Source organism: Neovison vison, chromosome 1 (assembly GCF_020171115.1).
Source record: "Neovison vison isolate M4711 chromosome 1, ASM_NN_V1, whole genome shotgun sequence".
In the NCBI taxonomy this organism is placed as follows: domain Eukaryota; kingdom Metazoa; phylum Chordata; class Mammalia; order Carnivora; family Mustelidae; genus Neogale; species Neogale vison.
Window position 1 is genome coordinate 119,985,783 of NC_058091.1, and position 16,596 is coordinate 120,002,378.

General features: G+C 40.4%; 1 protein-coding gene across 1 annotated transcript; it reads right to left on the minus strand.

Annotated features, from left to right (window-relative positions):
* Positions 1–6,686: 6,686 nt before the first annotated feature.
* Positions 6,687–10,830, minus strand: LOC122911259 (HLA class II histocompatibility antigen, DR alpha chain). The gene is made up of 5 exons (XM_044255767.1): positions 10,666–10,830; positions 8,961–9,206; positions 8,217–8,498; positions 7,746–7,910; positions 6,687–7,106 (listed from the first exon to the last, which is right to left on the minus strand). Exons 1-4 carry the CDS (start codon positions 10,745–10,747, stop codon positions 7,756–7,758), a joined length of 765 nt encoding a protein of 254 aa, XP_044111702.1. The 5' UTR covers positions 10,748–10,830; the 3' UTR covers positions 6,687–7,106; positions 7,746–7,755.
* Between the last annotated feature and the right edge of the window lie 5,766 nt (positions 10,831–16,596).

Consider the following 16,596-nt stretch of genomic DNA (forward strand, 5'->3'; position numbering starts at 1 on the left):
TGTTCATGTCCTCTGCCCATTTCTTGATTGGATTGTTTGTTCTTGGGTGTTGAGTTTGCTAAGTTCTTTATAGATTTTGGACACTAGTCCTTATTCTGATATGTCGTTTGCAAATATTTTCTCCCATTCTGTCAGTTGTCTTTTGATTTTGTTAACTGTTTCCTTTGCTGTGCAAAAGATTTTGATCTTGATGAAATCCTAATAGTTCACTTTTGCCCTTGCTTCCCTTGCCTTTGGCAATGTTCCTAGGAAGATGTTGCTGCGGCTGAGGTCGAAGAGGTTGCTGCCTGTGTTCTCCTCAAGGATTTTGATGGATTCTTTTCTTACATTGTGGTCCATTTTGAGTCTATTTTTGTGTGTGGTGTAAGGAAATAGTCCAATTTCATTTTTCTGCATGTGGCTGTCCAATTTTCCCAACACCATTTATTGAAGAGGCAGTCTCTTGTCCATTGGACATTCTTTCCTGCTTTGGTGAAGATTAGTTGACCATAGAATTGAGGGTCTATTTCTGGTCTCTCTATTCTGTTCCATTGATCTATGTGTCTGTTTTTGTGCCAGTACCACGCTGTCTTGATGATGACAGCTTTGTAATAGAGCTTGAAGTCTGGAATTGTGATGCCACCAACTTTGGCTTTCTTTTTCAATACCCTTTTGGCTATTCGACGTCTTTTCTGGTTCCATATAAATTTTAGAATTATTTGTTCCATTTCTTTGAAAAAGATGGATGGTACTTTGATAGGAATTGCATTAAATTTGTAGATTGATTTAGGTAACATAGACATTTTCACAATATTTATTCTTCCAATCCAGGAGCATGGAACATTTTTCCATTTCTTTGTGTCTTCCTCAATTTCTTTCATGAGTACTTTATAGTTTTCTGAGTATAGATTCTTAGTCTCTTTGGTTAGGTTTATTCCTAGGTATCTTATGGTTTGGGGTGTAATTGTAAATGGGATTGACTCTTTAATTCCTCTTTCTTCTGTCTTGTTGTTGGTGTAGAGAAATGCAACTGATTTCTGTGCATTGATTTTATTTCCTGATACTTGACTGAATTCCTGTACAAGTTCTAGCAGTTTTGGAGTGGAGTCTTTTGGGTTTTCCACATATAGTATCATATCATCTGCGAAGAGTGATAATTTGACTTCTTCTTTGCCAATTTGGATGCCTTTAATTTCCTTTTGTTGTCTGATTGCTGAGGCTAGGACTTCTAGTACTATGTTGAATAGCAGTGGTGATAATGGACACCCCTGCCGTGTTCCTAACTTTAGCAGAAAACCTTTCAGTTTTTCTCCATTGAGAATGATATTTTCAGTGGGTTTTTCATAGATGGCTTTGATGATATTGAGGTATGCGCCCTCTATCCCTACACTTTGAAGAGTTTTGATCAGGAAGGGATGTGGTACTTTGTCAAATGCTTTTTCAGCATCTATTGAGAGTATCATATGGTTCTTGTTCTTTCTTTTATTAATGTGTTGTATCACAATGACTGATTTGCGGATGTTGAACCAACCTTGCAGCCCTGGAATAAATCCCACTTGGTTGTGGTGAGTAATCCTTTTAATGTACTGTTAAATCCTATTGGCTAGTATTTTGGTGAGAATTTTCGCATCTGTGTTCATCAAGGATATTGGTCTATAGCTCTCTTTTTTGATGGGATCCTTGTCTGGTTTTGGGATCAAGGTGATGCTGGCCTCATAAAATGAGTTTGGAAGTTTTCCTTCCATTTCTATTTCTTGGAATAGTTTCAGGAGAATAGGAATTAGTTCTTCTTTAAATGTTTGGTAGAATTCCCCCGGGAAGCCATCTGGCCCTGGGCTTTTGTTTGTTTGGAGATTTTTAATGACTGTTTCAATCTCCTTACTGGTTATGGGTCTGTTCAGGCTTTCTATTTCTTCCTGGTTCAGTTGTGGTAGTATATATATTTCTAGGAATGCATCCATTTCTTCCAGATTGTCAAATTTGTTGGCGTAGAGTTGCTCATAGTATGTTCTTATAATAGTTTGTATTTCTTTGGTGTTAGTTGTGATCTCTCCTCTCTCATTCATGATTTTATTTATTTGGGTCCTTTCTCTTTTCTTTTTGATAAGTCTGGCCAGGGGTTTATCAATTTTATTAATTCTTTCAAAGAACCAGCTCCTAGTTTCGTTGATTTGCTCTATTGTTTTTTTGGTTTCTATTCCATTGATTTCTGCTCTGATCTTTATGATTTCTCTTCTCCTGCTGGGTCTAGGGTTTCTTTCTTGTTCTTTCTCCAGCTCCTTTAGGTGTAGGGTTAGGTTGTGTACCTGAGACCTTTCTTGTTTCTTGAGAAAGGCTTGTACCGCTATATATTTTACTCTCAGGACTGCTTTTGTTGTGTCCCACAGATTTTGAACCGTTGTATTTTCATTATCATTTGTTTCCATGATTTTTTTCAATTCTTCTTTAATTTCCCGGTTGACCCATTCATTCTTTAGAAGGATGCTGTTTAGTCTCCATGTATTTGGGTTCTTTCCAAACTTCCTCTTGTGGTTGAGTTCTAGCTTCAGAGATCTGTGGTCTGAAAATATTCAGGGAATGATCCCAATCTTTTGATACCGGTTGAGTCCTAATTTAGGACCAAGGATGTGATCTATTCTGGGGAATGTTCCATGTGACTAGAGAAGAATGTGTATTCTGTTGCTTTGGGATTAAATGTTCTAAATATATCTGTGATGTCCATCTGGTCCAGTGTGTCGTTTAAGGCCTTTATTTCTTTGCTGATCTCTTGCTTAGATGATGTGCCATTTCAGTGAGGGGAGTGTTAAAGTCCCCTACTATTATTGTATTATTGTTGATGTGTTTCTTTGATTTTGTTATTAATTGGTTTATATAGTTGGCTGCTCCCACGTTGGGGGCATAGATACTTAAAATTGTTAGATCCTCTTGTTGGACAGACCCTTTGAGTATTATATAGTGTCCTTCCTCATCTCTTATTATAGCCTTTGGCTTAAAATCTAATTGATCTGATATAAGGATTGCCACTCCTGCTTTTTTCTGATGTCCATTAGCATGGTAAATTATTTTCCACTCCCTCACTTTAAATCTGGGGCTGTCTTCGGGCTTAAAATGAGTTTCTGGGAGGCAACATATAGATGGGTTTTGTTTTTTTATCCATTCTGATACCCTGTGTCTTTTGATTGGGGCATTTAGCCCATTAACATTCAGGGTAACTATTGAGAGATATGATTTTAGTGCCATTGTATTGCCTGTAAGGTGACTGCTACTGTATATCTGTTCCTTTCTGATCTACCACTTGTAGGCTCTCTCTTTGCTTAGAGGACCCCTTTCAGTATTTCCTGTAGAGCTGGCTTGGTTTTTGCAAATTCTTTCAGTTTTTGTTTGTCCTGGAAGCTTTTAATCTCTCCTTCTATTTTCAATGATAATCTAGCTGGATATAGTCTTCTTGGCTGCAGGTTTTTCTCGTTTAGTGCTCTGAAAATATCATGCCAGCTCTTTCTGGCCTGCCAGGTCTCTGTGGATAAGTCAGCTGCCAATCTAATATTTTTACCATTGTATGTTACAGACTTCTTTTCCCGGGCTGCTTTCAGGATTTTTCTTTGTCACTAAGACTTGTAAATTTTACTATTAGGTGATGGGGTGTGGGCCTATTCTTATTGATTTTGAGGGCATTCTCTGAACCTCCTGAATTTTGATGCTCATTCCCTTTGCCATATTGGGGAAATTCTCCCCAATAATTCTCTCCAGTATACCTTCTGCTCCCCTCTCTCTTTCTTCTTCTTCTGGAATCCCAATTATTCTAATGTTGTTTCGTCTTATGGTGTCACTTATCTCTTGAATTCTCCTCTCATGGTCCAGTAGCTGTTTGTCCCTCTTTTGCTCAGCTTCTTTATTCTCTGTCATTTGGTCTTCTAGATCGCTAATTCTTTCTTCTGCCTCATTTATCCTAGCAGTGAGAGCCTCCATTTTTTATTGAACCTCATTAATATCTATTTTGATTTCAACTTGGTTAGATTTTAGTTCTTTTATTTCTCCAGATAGGGCTTTTATATCTCCCGAGAGGGTTTCTCTAATATCTTCCATGCCTTTTTTGAGCCCGGCTAGAACCTTGAGAATTGTCTAGAACTCTAGATCTGACATATTACCAATGTCCATATTGATTAGGTCCATAGCCTTTGGTACTGCCGCTTGTTCTTTTTTTTGTGGTGAATTTTTCCACCCTGTCATTTTGTCCAGATAAGAATATATGAAGGAGCAAGTAAAATACTAAAAGGGTGGCAACAACCCCAGGAAAATAGGCTTTAACCAAATCAGAAGAGATCCCAAATCGTGAGGGGGGAGAAAGGGGATAAAAAGATGTTCAAAAAGAAAGAAGGAAAAAAAAGAAAAAAAAAAGAAAGAAAAGAATTTAAAAAAAGAAAACGAATAAAGAAAAATATAAAAAAGAAAAAATATATATATATTAGATAAACTAGTAAAAAACGTTAAAAAAGAAAAGGGTAAAAGTTAAAAAAAATTTAGCAGAAGAAGTGAAAGAAAATGAAAAAGAAAAAAATTAAATTAACTGCAAGACTAAAATAATCACAGGGAGAAAGCCATGTGTTCCGTGCTTTGCTTTCTCCTCCTCTGGAATTCTGCTGCTCTCTCCTTGGTATTGAAACTGCACTCCTTGGTAGGTAAACTTGGTCTTGGCTGGATTTCTTGTTGATCTTCTGGGGGAGGGTCCTGGTGTAGTGATTCTCAAGTGTCTTTGCCCCAGGCGGAATTCCACCGCCCTTACCAGGGGCCCGGCCGAGTAATCCGCTCCGCTTTGGTTTCAGGAGCTTTTGTTCCCTGAGCGCTTTCCGTAGAGTTCCAGAGGACGGAAATACAAATGGCGGCCTCCTGGTCTCCGGCCCAGAAGAGCGAAAAGCCTGGGGCCCCTCTCCTCAGTGCGCCCTCAGAGAACAGCACCTAGTAACTCCCGTCTGCCTGACCTCCGGCCGCGCTCCGAGCTCACTGAGCCTGCGGCCGGTTCAAGGTAACCCTGAGCTGCGAACTTACTGTCAGCTCTGTCTTGTAGCCGGCTTTCCTGTTCCAATACCCGCAAGCTCTGCAACACTCAGACACCCCTGATCCTTCTGTGACCCTGCGGGACCTGAGGCCACGCTGACCCCGCATGGGCTTCGCCCCGGTTTAGCCTCTGGAGCGATGTCTGTCAGCAGAACAGACTTTTCAAAGTCCTGATTTTGTGCTCTGTTGCTCCGCAGCTTCCCGGGAGCCGGCCCCTCCCCCCGTGGTCTGTCTTCCTGTCGCTTTGGATTCACTTCTCCGCCAGTCCTACCTTTCAGAAAGTGGTTGTTTTTCTGTTTCCAGAATTGCTGTTCTTCTTCTCTTCGATCTGCCGATGGATTTGCAGGTGTTTGCAATCTTCAGATAAGCTATCTAGCTGATCTCCTGCCAGCTGAAGTAGTCTCAGCCTGCCACTTCTCCGCCACCTTGAATCCTCCCCTTCTGAGATTTTTTATTATCCAGGAGTAAAAATTTTAAGAAAAAATAATGGAATTTATAAATATTTTTGTTCACTAAGCATGGTACTTAATTACTCTTCTTGCATTTGCCCTTTAATTCTTATAATAATCCAGTAAAAACTACCATCAGTATTTTCATGAAAGGAATCAGGTAGTTTGAGTTAAGTTAGGTATGTAGAGTAAGATGAAGCCCAATTTTACACCCATTCAACAACCCTTATTTGCCATTCTACAAAACTGTCAGGATAATTGATCTTCAAGGTTTGGGTTAAGCTCTGGTAATCAATTAAAAATAAGTATCAAGTAATAGTTTCACAGAAAAATGGACAAAAGCCCACTATGTTGCAAACATTTTTTCATTCAATTTTAATGTTGTATTCCACCCAACTTCCCACTTTTTACTTGATTTTTCTTCTCAGGGATACACATTCAATTCAAGGTTATTCAGGAAAAAGAACATTCTTCTGTTAATGAAACAGGTATCAATGACCATGTTAATAAAATGGGTAATGATGATCCACAGTGTCCAATCCTATTTTTCAATAAACCTGAATGGGTGCCACTGATATGTAAATCCTGTCACATATATGAATCCTCCTCTCTTCTGCTCCCCTCTCCACCCCCATTTGTTCCCCATTATTGGTTTCATTCAGTATTTTAGGCTAAACACCAGGCTTTGCTATTCATTCTATCAAATATCCAGATATATCATTGACTTCAGGGTCAAGAACCAAAACCACATTCTGAAACCATTCCTAAATAGAGCTCTCTCAAAAAAAAATTCTACTCTAGGGTTTTAGGGTTTTCCAAAGAGGGGCTGGACCATAACAACTCGATTACTTGCAGATGCTCTGAATGAGGCATGGCCTTAATGAACATAGATATTTCTTTTTGAGGGGGGGTATTTATTTATTTATTTATTATTTAGAAAGCATGAGCGGGGGTGGGGGTAGAGGGAGAAAATTTCAAGCAGACTCAGATCTGCATGGGGCTTGATCTCACTATGCTGAGATCATGACCTGAACCAAAATCAGGAGTCAAACATTTAACTGACTGAGCCCCTCCAGGTGCCCTGAACCTAGATATTTCTGATTGCTTACTGAACTTAATACATACATTCAACATTCACACATTTCAGGGTGAAAGAATCACATATATGTCCTAGTCCCTGTGAAGAACTGGCTTAGACACCAAAACTTCATCTCAGACCCATCAAATAGTTTATTGTTTTCAAAAAAATCACAATCACAGTTTGAAGAAACCCAAGCAATAAGTGTAGAAGGTATGTCTGTATTGAACATTCACAAGGTTCCATAGCAGAGACAGGATCCTATTGGAGAGGGGGGGTGGGCTATTCCAGAAGCATTACCTGGTGATATTAAAATGATGGTAGAAAATGGAGGCAAACAGACCCCAGAAGGGGCAACAAACAAGGAATAACTAGATATCAGAATCTGGACAGAGAAGGAAGGCATCATTTTTCTTAGAATAGCTAACCGTCTGGACAATGTAGAAGAATGGTTGTCTTCAGCGAGGTAAATGGTTAGAATATTGCCATGTTTACAAAGCTATTGATGCAGATTTCTTCTTTGATCTTCTCTCTAGGAAAATCATTGCCTGTAGTGGGAAACACATAGATACTAAAGAGTTAAGATGATTATTTTAAGACTTGGGAAAAGTCTCTAAATATTCATCTGACCTCTGCCTAGAAAATACAACCTTTCAACATGAATTGCATCCCCTACTCTCCATGTGAGTATGAATGAGCAGACCATGACTTAGCTTTCCCTTATAAGTTTTAGCTACTTTTCAGATTGGAGAAGCAAAAAGCAGGACTTGACCTTCAAGGGATTTTCATTTCATGCACCAAATCTGCCCTAAACCCAAGTGAGTCAAATTCTGGTAATATTTTGGAGTTGAAGGCCTGTCTCTGGAATTACAAACCAGGAAGTGCCCACATCTTTTGTAGATCATCTGATTCACTAGTCTGATGTGAAACAATGACCTTAGGTAGTGGAGATAATTTCCAAGACTGAGGTTGTGGTGTAAGTTCATATGTATGGGAAAGAATTTGGGACCTAAAAGCTTTGGGATACCAGATGACTCCAATGTCTGATTCTGCCCTAGCAAAGATAAATCAAGAGTCATGACCTTCCTATCACTTTCCTTTAAAGATATCACACATCCTTCTCCCCACTCTGTTTCCTTCCTTTGGGTAATTCCATCCATGTTTTCCTCTGACCACATCAAACCCACCTGTAGTGCCTCACAGAGGCCCTCGGCGTTCTCCAGCATTGGCCTTGCGCATGCCCTTGATGATGAAGATGGTACCGACAATGATACCCACCAAACCCACAACCAGACCCAGGGCACACACCACATTCTCAGTTGTCTCTGGGAGAGGGGTTGGTGGTTCAAACTCTGGGAAAAAATAATACAGACCGTAGTATGGAAGTAATGACTGTGGTATGGAGTAGCACTTAGAACCAAATGTAGAGTACATAGTCAAAAGAATAGTCATTCATCAATTAAATAAGAGGAAGACAGAATGATGCCTTAAGGGAACACTGATTAAAAAGCAGGAGATCTGAATAATGGGAGAAGACAAGGAATAGAAGTTATAGCAATTGTTATGGACAAGTTAGGGAACTCTGGGTCCTAAAGCATCAGACCCATGCGTCACAGGAGGAAATCATAAAAGAAAGGAGAACGAAGAACGGTCCATACCCCAGTGCTTGAGAAGAGGCTCCTCCAAACCCCAGTGCTCCACCTTGCAGTCATAGACATCGTTGGCTGAGGGCAGGAAGGGGAGATAGTGGAACTTGCGGAAAAGGTGGTCTTCCCTGGGCAGGAAGACTGTCTCCGACACTCCTGTGGTGACAGGGTTTCCATTTCGAAGCCACGTGACATTGATCACTGGTGGGGAGAACTTATCAATGAAGCAGATGAGGGTGTTGGGCTCTCCCAGTTCCACAGGGGTGTTTGAGAGCACGGTCACCTCCGGAGGTACTGAGGAGAGAAGACAGCAATTAGCTTTCCCTGCTTAGGCTAGTCCCTCTCCCTCCCACGGAAGCAGAAAAAGCAGTGGAAACTCTGCCCCGAGAATCTGTGCCATACATGGTCTCAGAGGCCTATCTCTGATGCTCTCTCACAGGAACTGGAACCAGTGTTATGGTATAAGAGATAGAAGGATATTTTAGGTACTGGAGATGATTTCATTCCTGGTTCCTCCAGCATCGATTAGGGGCAATGATTGTGTGAGTGACTGTTGGTGGCAGGGACAAGATGTGAGCCCATCAGGAAAGGAATAAATTCATGTAAAGTTCTTGAGTCTGTGACCTGACATGTAGGCACTTGCTTATGGAGAGCCTAGGCCCCTAGGAGGAGAAGTCAGTTATAATAAAGTAACAGAACCAGCTGAAGCATCTATTTCAAAGTTAGGATTCCCTAGTCTAGGAGTGCAGGAGGTACCATTGGTGTTTGGGGTGTGGTTGGAGCGCTTTATCATGATGCCCAGGTTAGCTTTGTCCACAGCTATGTTGGCCAAGGCACCCTGCGCCTCAAAGCTGGCAAAGCGTCCAAATTCTTCCAGCCGCCACACTGTCTCCTTCTTTTCCATATCCACGTGGAAAATCTCATCACCATCGAAGTCAAACATATACTCGCCTGATTCGTCAGGGGTCAGATAGAACTCAGCCTGGATGATCACATGGTCCTCTGAAAAGGCCAGAAGGAGAGTTAGGATGAAAACCAGGAAGGGAGAGGAAGAAGAACCCAGGATGTGAGACAAACATGTAGGTGGGGGCAGTAGAAGGGGATTGCCCATATGGAGGGGAAGAGTGATGGAGAGCACGGATAAGCTGGAAAACGAGGCTCAGGTGCAGGATATCCATGTTGAACAGAGCGGGGGGTGGGGGGGAGAAGTAAAGGGGTGGAGCTAGGGTGGACTGAAGGAAATGGGGTCTGAAAAATCCCAGAGTCTTTTGAAGCTGTTGTTAGGTTCCATGTTATTAGCTGAGAAATGCTTCCCTCTTTGGAAATCCAGCAGCAGCTCCTAAAAGAGTATTGCTCACTCACTGTATTTTCCCAGGTATTAAATACAGTTAAACAAGAATTCTAGGGCATCTCTCAGAGCAGTGTAATATTAAGAGGAGGGAAACACTGTTTAAAAGTCTGGGTTTTGAGCTCTGGATCTACTTAAATCTTTAATTCTTATTTAGGTATTTATTTACTTACCTAGTGTTCTTGAATTGATTATTTTACCTTCTTATATTGTTTTCCTGTTATATTCTTATATTTCCCATTATATCCTTTTGTGGTTTTGCTTCTAGCTTGGATTTATCTTTAGAATTAAATGAGGGGTACCTCGGTGGCTCAGTCAGTTAAGTGTCCAGCTCTTGATTTCAGCTAAGGTCATAATCTCAGGGTACTGAGATCAAGCCCCAAGTTAGTCTCCACCCTGAGTGTGTAGACTGCCCAATTCCCTCTCTCCTTCTTTCTTTGCCCCTCCCCACCCAGCTTGTGCATTCATGCTGTCTCTTAAAAAGAATTAAATGAGATGAGGTAAGTAATTTCTTAGTATATCACCAGGCTTATAATCAGCATTTTATGTTAAAAACTGCTTTGCATTTAAGGAACAGAGCCATCTCTAGCTTCCCCTTCCAGCCCAAGGGAAGAGCCTCTATTTTTTCAGGTATGCGTTCCCATTTGTGGCTCTTTCTAGGCAACAGAAACCTACAATTGCTGTCATGGGTTTTGGAGCTGGATTATTACATTACCTATTTTCAGTGTACCTGACAACTTAGTGGGGTTCAGTCTGATCTAGGTAAAGATATTTTTTCACAATATATCTTCACAGCAGTAAACAGTTGCTCTGAAGATAGCAGAGAATAATAATAGAATCTCCATCCTTACTCACAGTTCTACCTTTTTGAGAAAATCACTAAGTAGCAGTGACCATAGATCATAGATTCGCTGAAGTGGTGAAGGAGACTTCAACTTATGAAAAGAGCAGAAATCCTCCAAACTACATTTTAAAAAATACTTTCAGATTTAGACTACATGATGCCTGCCACAATTTTCCTTCACTCCAAAGACTGTCTTGTAAGTATTTATAGTTTATTTCTCCAATGCTCTCATAGCTTATATCCCAAGTTTTGCTATGCTCAGGACTTACCTTTGATAGCCTGTGATTCTTGGAGACCCATCAGTAAAGTCATGATGAAAAATCCTAGCGCTGGGACTCCATTTATGGCCATTTTCTTCTTTGGAGATTTGTTGGGGCTCAGAAGAGCTTAAGAGTAGGGTAGAACTGACAAGAATAAAAGAAAAGAGAATATAGGGTATGGTAGGGTCATTGATTAAAATTCAAATAGGTTGAGCTGAAGCCAATCAGAAAAAGTTTTGAGATGACACATCTGTTGCTAAGGGAAGAGCTCTTGTAAAGGGTCAGTAAAGGAAAGACTTCATTCCTTAGATAAACAAGTAAAGCTCTTAATCAATCAATCAATCAAAACAAAAATAAATCACACACAACTAAACAGAAACAGCAAAAAATCAAGTTTTTGAAAATAACATTCACCCACAGACTGTTGGATTCCAATCCAGGTTCTAGAAAGTGATGTGCTTGAAGCACATTAGTGCTTATTATTTATTCTCACATTAGTGAGAATAAAATCAATAGAAACACCGTACATGACAGTTGGTGACCAATTATGCCCCTGTATTATGACAACTGAGGAGTTTATTTAAGGGACAACAAATCATCTAAAGAAAAGTTAAATTGTCATGCTATGGAGAATGTCTTATTCTTGGCAGCAGTGGATGACAGAGTTACATGCCAGAAAATTCTTAACACTCTAAGTTTATCTTCCAGTGTCCTAGACTCCCAGATGGCCGACTTAGCCCAAGAGCTGGGTATCCCTGGCACTGTGCTATATTGAGAGAACATTAGAGGAGAAACTCTGAATGCCAACACTCCTAAAGCTGGAGAAAGATGGTAGAGATACCATAGGTAGTGTTTACTGGAAACAGTGGACTACAATCCCTACCATCTTAAATATGACCAGAGATTGGGGGAGACTGCTGGGGACCCTTATTTGAGGACTCAGATTGATGAATAGGGTGGACTAAATTGGGCAGAGCTCACTTTACTAGGAAGGTTAGAGATAATAGCCCGCAGGAGGGCTTTATCATAATTTTCCTCATGTCATAACATTATGAAAGCTCTCATGTCATAAATTATTGAAGTTTCAATCCTAAGAATTTATTCTAATGTTCACCCTTGAGAAAACTGAAAGTTAAGATACTCTGACCCTCATGTTTCTGAAGGTACAGTGCAGTAGAAAGAAAAATTCAACCACACATAGACAGGGCTGGAATCTGAATACTTCCAATGAAGAGAGACCTGGCAGCGAGGCAGCCCATCAGATGATGCGTTCACTGCTTAATATCAGTCACGACACATATGCTCAGGGGGGATTTTCTGTGCTCTTTTGCTGAGATCTTATCCTGCTCCACAGTTCCCCTCACAAATCATGAGGGAAAAACTCTACACATTACCGATTATCTGAACACCTCTAAGAGCTTTGAAGATTCTCTGACGCTGACTTCTAGATCACTTGGAAGAGACCCACGCAGCACAGTTTTGCCCTAAGATTGTTAAGGAAAACACTTCTTAGAGACAAAGTGTGGGGCAGATGAGAGCTCTACAGTAACACTCCCTGCTGAGAGTCTGGTCCTATGATTTAGGCTTGCTCTCTCCTCTTCCATAGGAAAAAACAAGTATAATTTCTCTATGCTTGCCCTTTGCTTGTTACTATACTGCTTGGTTCTTATAAGTGGCTCACTGAATATATGGTAAACTCAGAGACACTTTAGAGAAGAATATTTTACTTGTCATAACAGCATCTTCAACCCAAGGTGTTGCTCAGCAACTTATGATATGGCTTAGTTTTAAAACACTGATTGGTTCTCCTCATGAGATTACCAAATTTGGAAATCTTTAGAAAATACTTTCATTTCCCTTTCCCTGTGACAGTAGAGAAGTTCCTATCCAGACACTGCTCGTGGTCCCCTGTCCCTGTACTCTAGCTTCCTACGTCTGAGGGGATTTCTGAGGGCACCTGAGTGAGGTCTTCTCATTGACATCAAATGGTGAGGAGCCACTGCCTTAGTCCGAATTTAGTCTGAGAATAGAAGGTCCTATAGACACTCTAAGCAGAATTCTTTACTACAGTATGTCTATATTACAGGGAATTACACCTTTAAAGTGTTAGAAAGCTGGAGGAGCACTGGTCAGTGCAGAACCCTAACTCCAAGAGGTCAGGAGTCTGTAGGAAGGCACTACCGACATCACAGCTCCTCTAGAGCCCCAGGGAAAGGACTGTCTTGGCAACACAAGGCTGCTGCCAAGAGTCCTTTCTGTGACACCCTTGTGTCCGCTGCATGAGATAGCTTCAGCCTACCTGCCACCTCCCAAATCTCACAATACTTTCACCAGTAGTGTGTAGGCCACGTCCAGATCCTGAGCAAGAGAATCTGGGGAATGTAATACTCTTAGACTCTATTCCCTGTGGTGTAGACAAGACATAAAAGCTAATGGGAATTTTTGAAATTATTAAATGCAAATATGTATACTTCACTCTTGCTCCTCCCACAGTACCAAACCTAGAACCGGAGGGATATTTATGGGTGATAGGTTAAGCCTTGGAAATGAGATAGCTTTCACATGGAACCTAAAGCCACAAGTGTGCATGCACACACGTGTGTGTGTTGCGGCAGGGGGAAGTTGGTAATTTGGAATCTACATTTCAGAATATTTTCCGGTTAGCCGACCACAGGTTCCATTGCTATGATTTGAGCAACTACAGTCAAGCTGTTTTATAACTCCCCAAGTTTTTGTCTGTTCTAAAAGGCACAAGCAGAATTCAATAACTGAGAGATTGTGAAGGAATAGATTAGGTTGGAAAATCACCACAGAAGCCCAAGAGCCGTTGCTTCCAATAGCTGCCCCCATCTGGCCAATTAATGATTTGACTCATTCACTCAGCACCAGTTCCTGTATTTTACACATACTGGAAACTTGTTTTCAGGGTCACTTCTAACTCCACATATCATCTTTGGGGCTCCAAATCCAGCATAAATACAAGACATTCCATTTGCAATGCAAATGCTGTTTTGCAATGCAAAGTTTTCATCTTCTGAAGATGTGCCTGCTCTCACCTGTGAATCCTCTTTTCAGCTATTCTTCCAGAAATAGGGAGACAGAGTCAAGACATGTAAGACAGAGTCAAGAAATGGCAATAGAGTATAATATAATAGAGTAGAATATAATATATATTATATATAATAGAGTATAATATAATACAATAGAGCATAATATAGTAATATTATACTCTATTCCATGAGGTCTAAAGTGCAGAATCTCATCTAGGTCTGAATGATTTTATAGGACGCAAATGATGTGGTTGTATGCAGACACCTATATTGTATGCATGTGTTTGGGGGTGAGGAGAGCTGGAAAAGTCTGCATTTTTGATCAATCACATTTATATAATTTTTGTTTAACAACTAATTCTTGAAGATATTTTATTGATGAGTTTGGTCAGCAATCATAGCCAAGGAGTTAGATTCTAAACATGCAAAACACTCAGAATTTAAGAAGACAGAGAGTGTGAAGGTGAGAAGTTAAGAAATATGAAGAATGAGGGGCCCTTGGGTGGCTCAGTGAGTTAAACTTCTGCCTTCAGCTCAGGTCATGATCCCAGGGTCCTGGGATAGTGCCCCCATCGGGCTCCCTGCCAGCAGGGAGCCTGCTTCTCCCTCTGCCTGCTGCTCCCCGTGCTTGTTCGTGTAAGAGTGGGTTAGTATAAGGATGGCCATCCTGAAGGCCAGGAAGCCATTTTACTGAGCGTCCCTAACCAGCCCACACACGCAGGTAACTTGAGATGAGAGAAAGTTGCTAAAACCTAAGAAAACAACTTAATCATATAACACCAGGGCAGTTAGGTGGTGGTGCCATAGGGACCAGATGTTAAAGAAAAACAAAGAGTTAACTTGCAGAGATCACAATCCTGCAAGACAGGAATCTCCCTTGGTTTGCAAACGTCCTGGTGATTTACAACAAAAAGGCCATCTCTTCAGTGGCCCAATTTCCAGAGACAAATGGCTCAGTGCCTCAAGGCCAAAGGTCGCCCTCCCTACCACGAAACTGTGGGAGGCTGAGGCAGAAGGAAATGTAGTTAAGGTGAAAGTTCTTCTAAACCTAAATCTCACTTAACCGCCAGGGTGATGCAGGGGTGGCAAAAGGTTAAACAAAGTTAACCTGTCAAAGTGGGGCACAAGATATGTGTGTAGCTATGAAGAAGTGCCTTGAAAATGCTATATAAACCCTTGGCTTTGAGTGCTTGGGGTCCATGTTGAAACCCGCTGCGCAGGGTGGATAATTGGACCCCAGCTAGCTGGAAATAAACCTCACTGTGTGACTTGCATTATTGAGAGTGTTCTCTGTCTAATTGAGGGGTGGTCGACTACGCACCCTAACAGTGCGCAATCTCTCTTTGTCAAATGAATAAATAAAATATAAAAAAAAAGGAAATATGAAGAATGAATCATTAGGCCCCAGACCTACTGGTTTAGGGGAAAGTGGTAGAAAATGACGAAAAACAAACAAGCTAAACCAAAACAAACAAACAACAACGACAAAACAACTAGTTAAAGCTTCAAGTCTACGTGTTGTGAATGAACGAAGAAAAATCTTTACACAAAAACAGAAGTCATAAGAAGGAGGTGGCCCTTGTTAGCCCTGGATGGGGCATGGGTTCGCACAGAGCGTGAGGGGAAATGTTAGTGAACACAGTAGGATGGGGGATAGCACGAGTGGGTAAATGGCATCTCAAGAACAGATCATTTTCAGAGTTAGGATTAATACATGAAAAGTGGTTACTGCTGAATAAGGTGTTAGAAAAACTTAGAGTAATGATAGAGAATAACTTATATTTTAGATTTCTGAGGGTTTTTTTGAACTTTGAAATTTTTAAAGAAAAAAGAAAGGACAGAAATAGGCCAGGGGATTGTTCATAATTTTATTAGAATTCTTCTTTTTGGTGCACTCTTCCTCACCAATTGAAAATATTACTAATAATAGCTATATTAAATCTTACTATTTTATTTGCTAGATAATAATTATATTTCTAATTTATTCTGAGAAACCCGATTTTTAAAGAAATCTAGTCTTTTGTTCAAGGTCCCACTTAGGAAGTAGGCACCGTGCTATTGCACCCTGGGTTTGGATGGATCCAAAGTACACATTCTTCAGTGATACATCTCCTAAAAAAGGATTAATTAAAGATAAAAATTAAATGTACAAAAAATAAATTGAGTCTCTAATTGTGTAACAAGTAACATGTGGCACCAAGAACAAGTCTGTTCAAAACACTGAAACCACTTCAACCTCCAACACAGTCTTGTGGGGGTTCTTTTCTCTTGTACACTGTCTTACAGGTGAATATTTCAAAGGTTCTCAGGAAACATCTTTCCCTGGTTTGTCTAAGCCACGGTAAAAGTGGCATCAGGCTTCTCTCTTGTGGCCAATGGCATATATTTCCTCATATTAGCATTTGAGTATTCAGGCAGCTTATGAAGGTCAAAGATAATAATTCTGGATTCTTTAACTTTTATTCCTCATGTACATATTCAAAAATGCCCAGGTGTGTTGACCTAATTAAATGCAACTTAATTGCTTAAATGAAACTTTAAAAATTTAAGGTCTGTTTATACTAATTATCACCACGCTTTTAAAAAATTTCATCATTTATTTATTTATTTTATTTTTATACTTATTTTAATTTATTTTTAAAATTAGCATATATTATTTGTTACAGGTGTACAGGTCTGTGATTCATCAGTCTTACACAATTCACAGCACTCACCATAGCACATACCCTCCCCAATGTCCAGCTCCCAGCCACCCCCTCCCTTCAAAACCCCTCCCCTCCAGCAACCCTCTGTTTCCTGAGATTAAGAGTTTCTTGTGGTTTCTCTCCCTCTCTGGTTTTGTCTTGTTTCCTTTTTCCCTCCCTTCCCCTATGAGTCTCTGTCTTGTTTT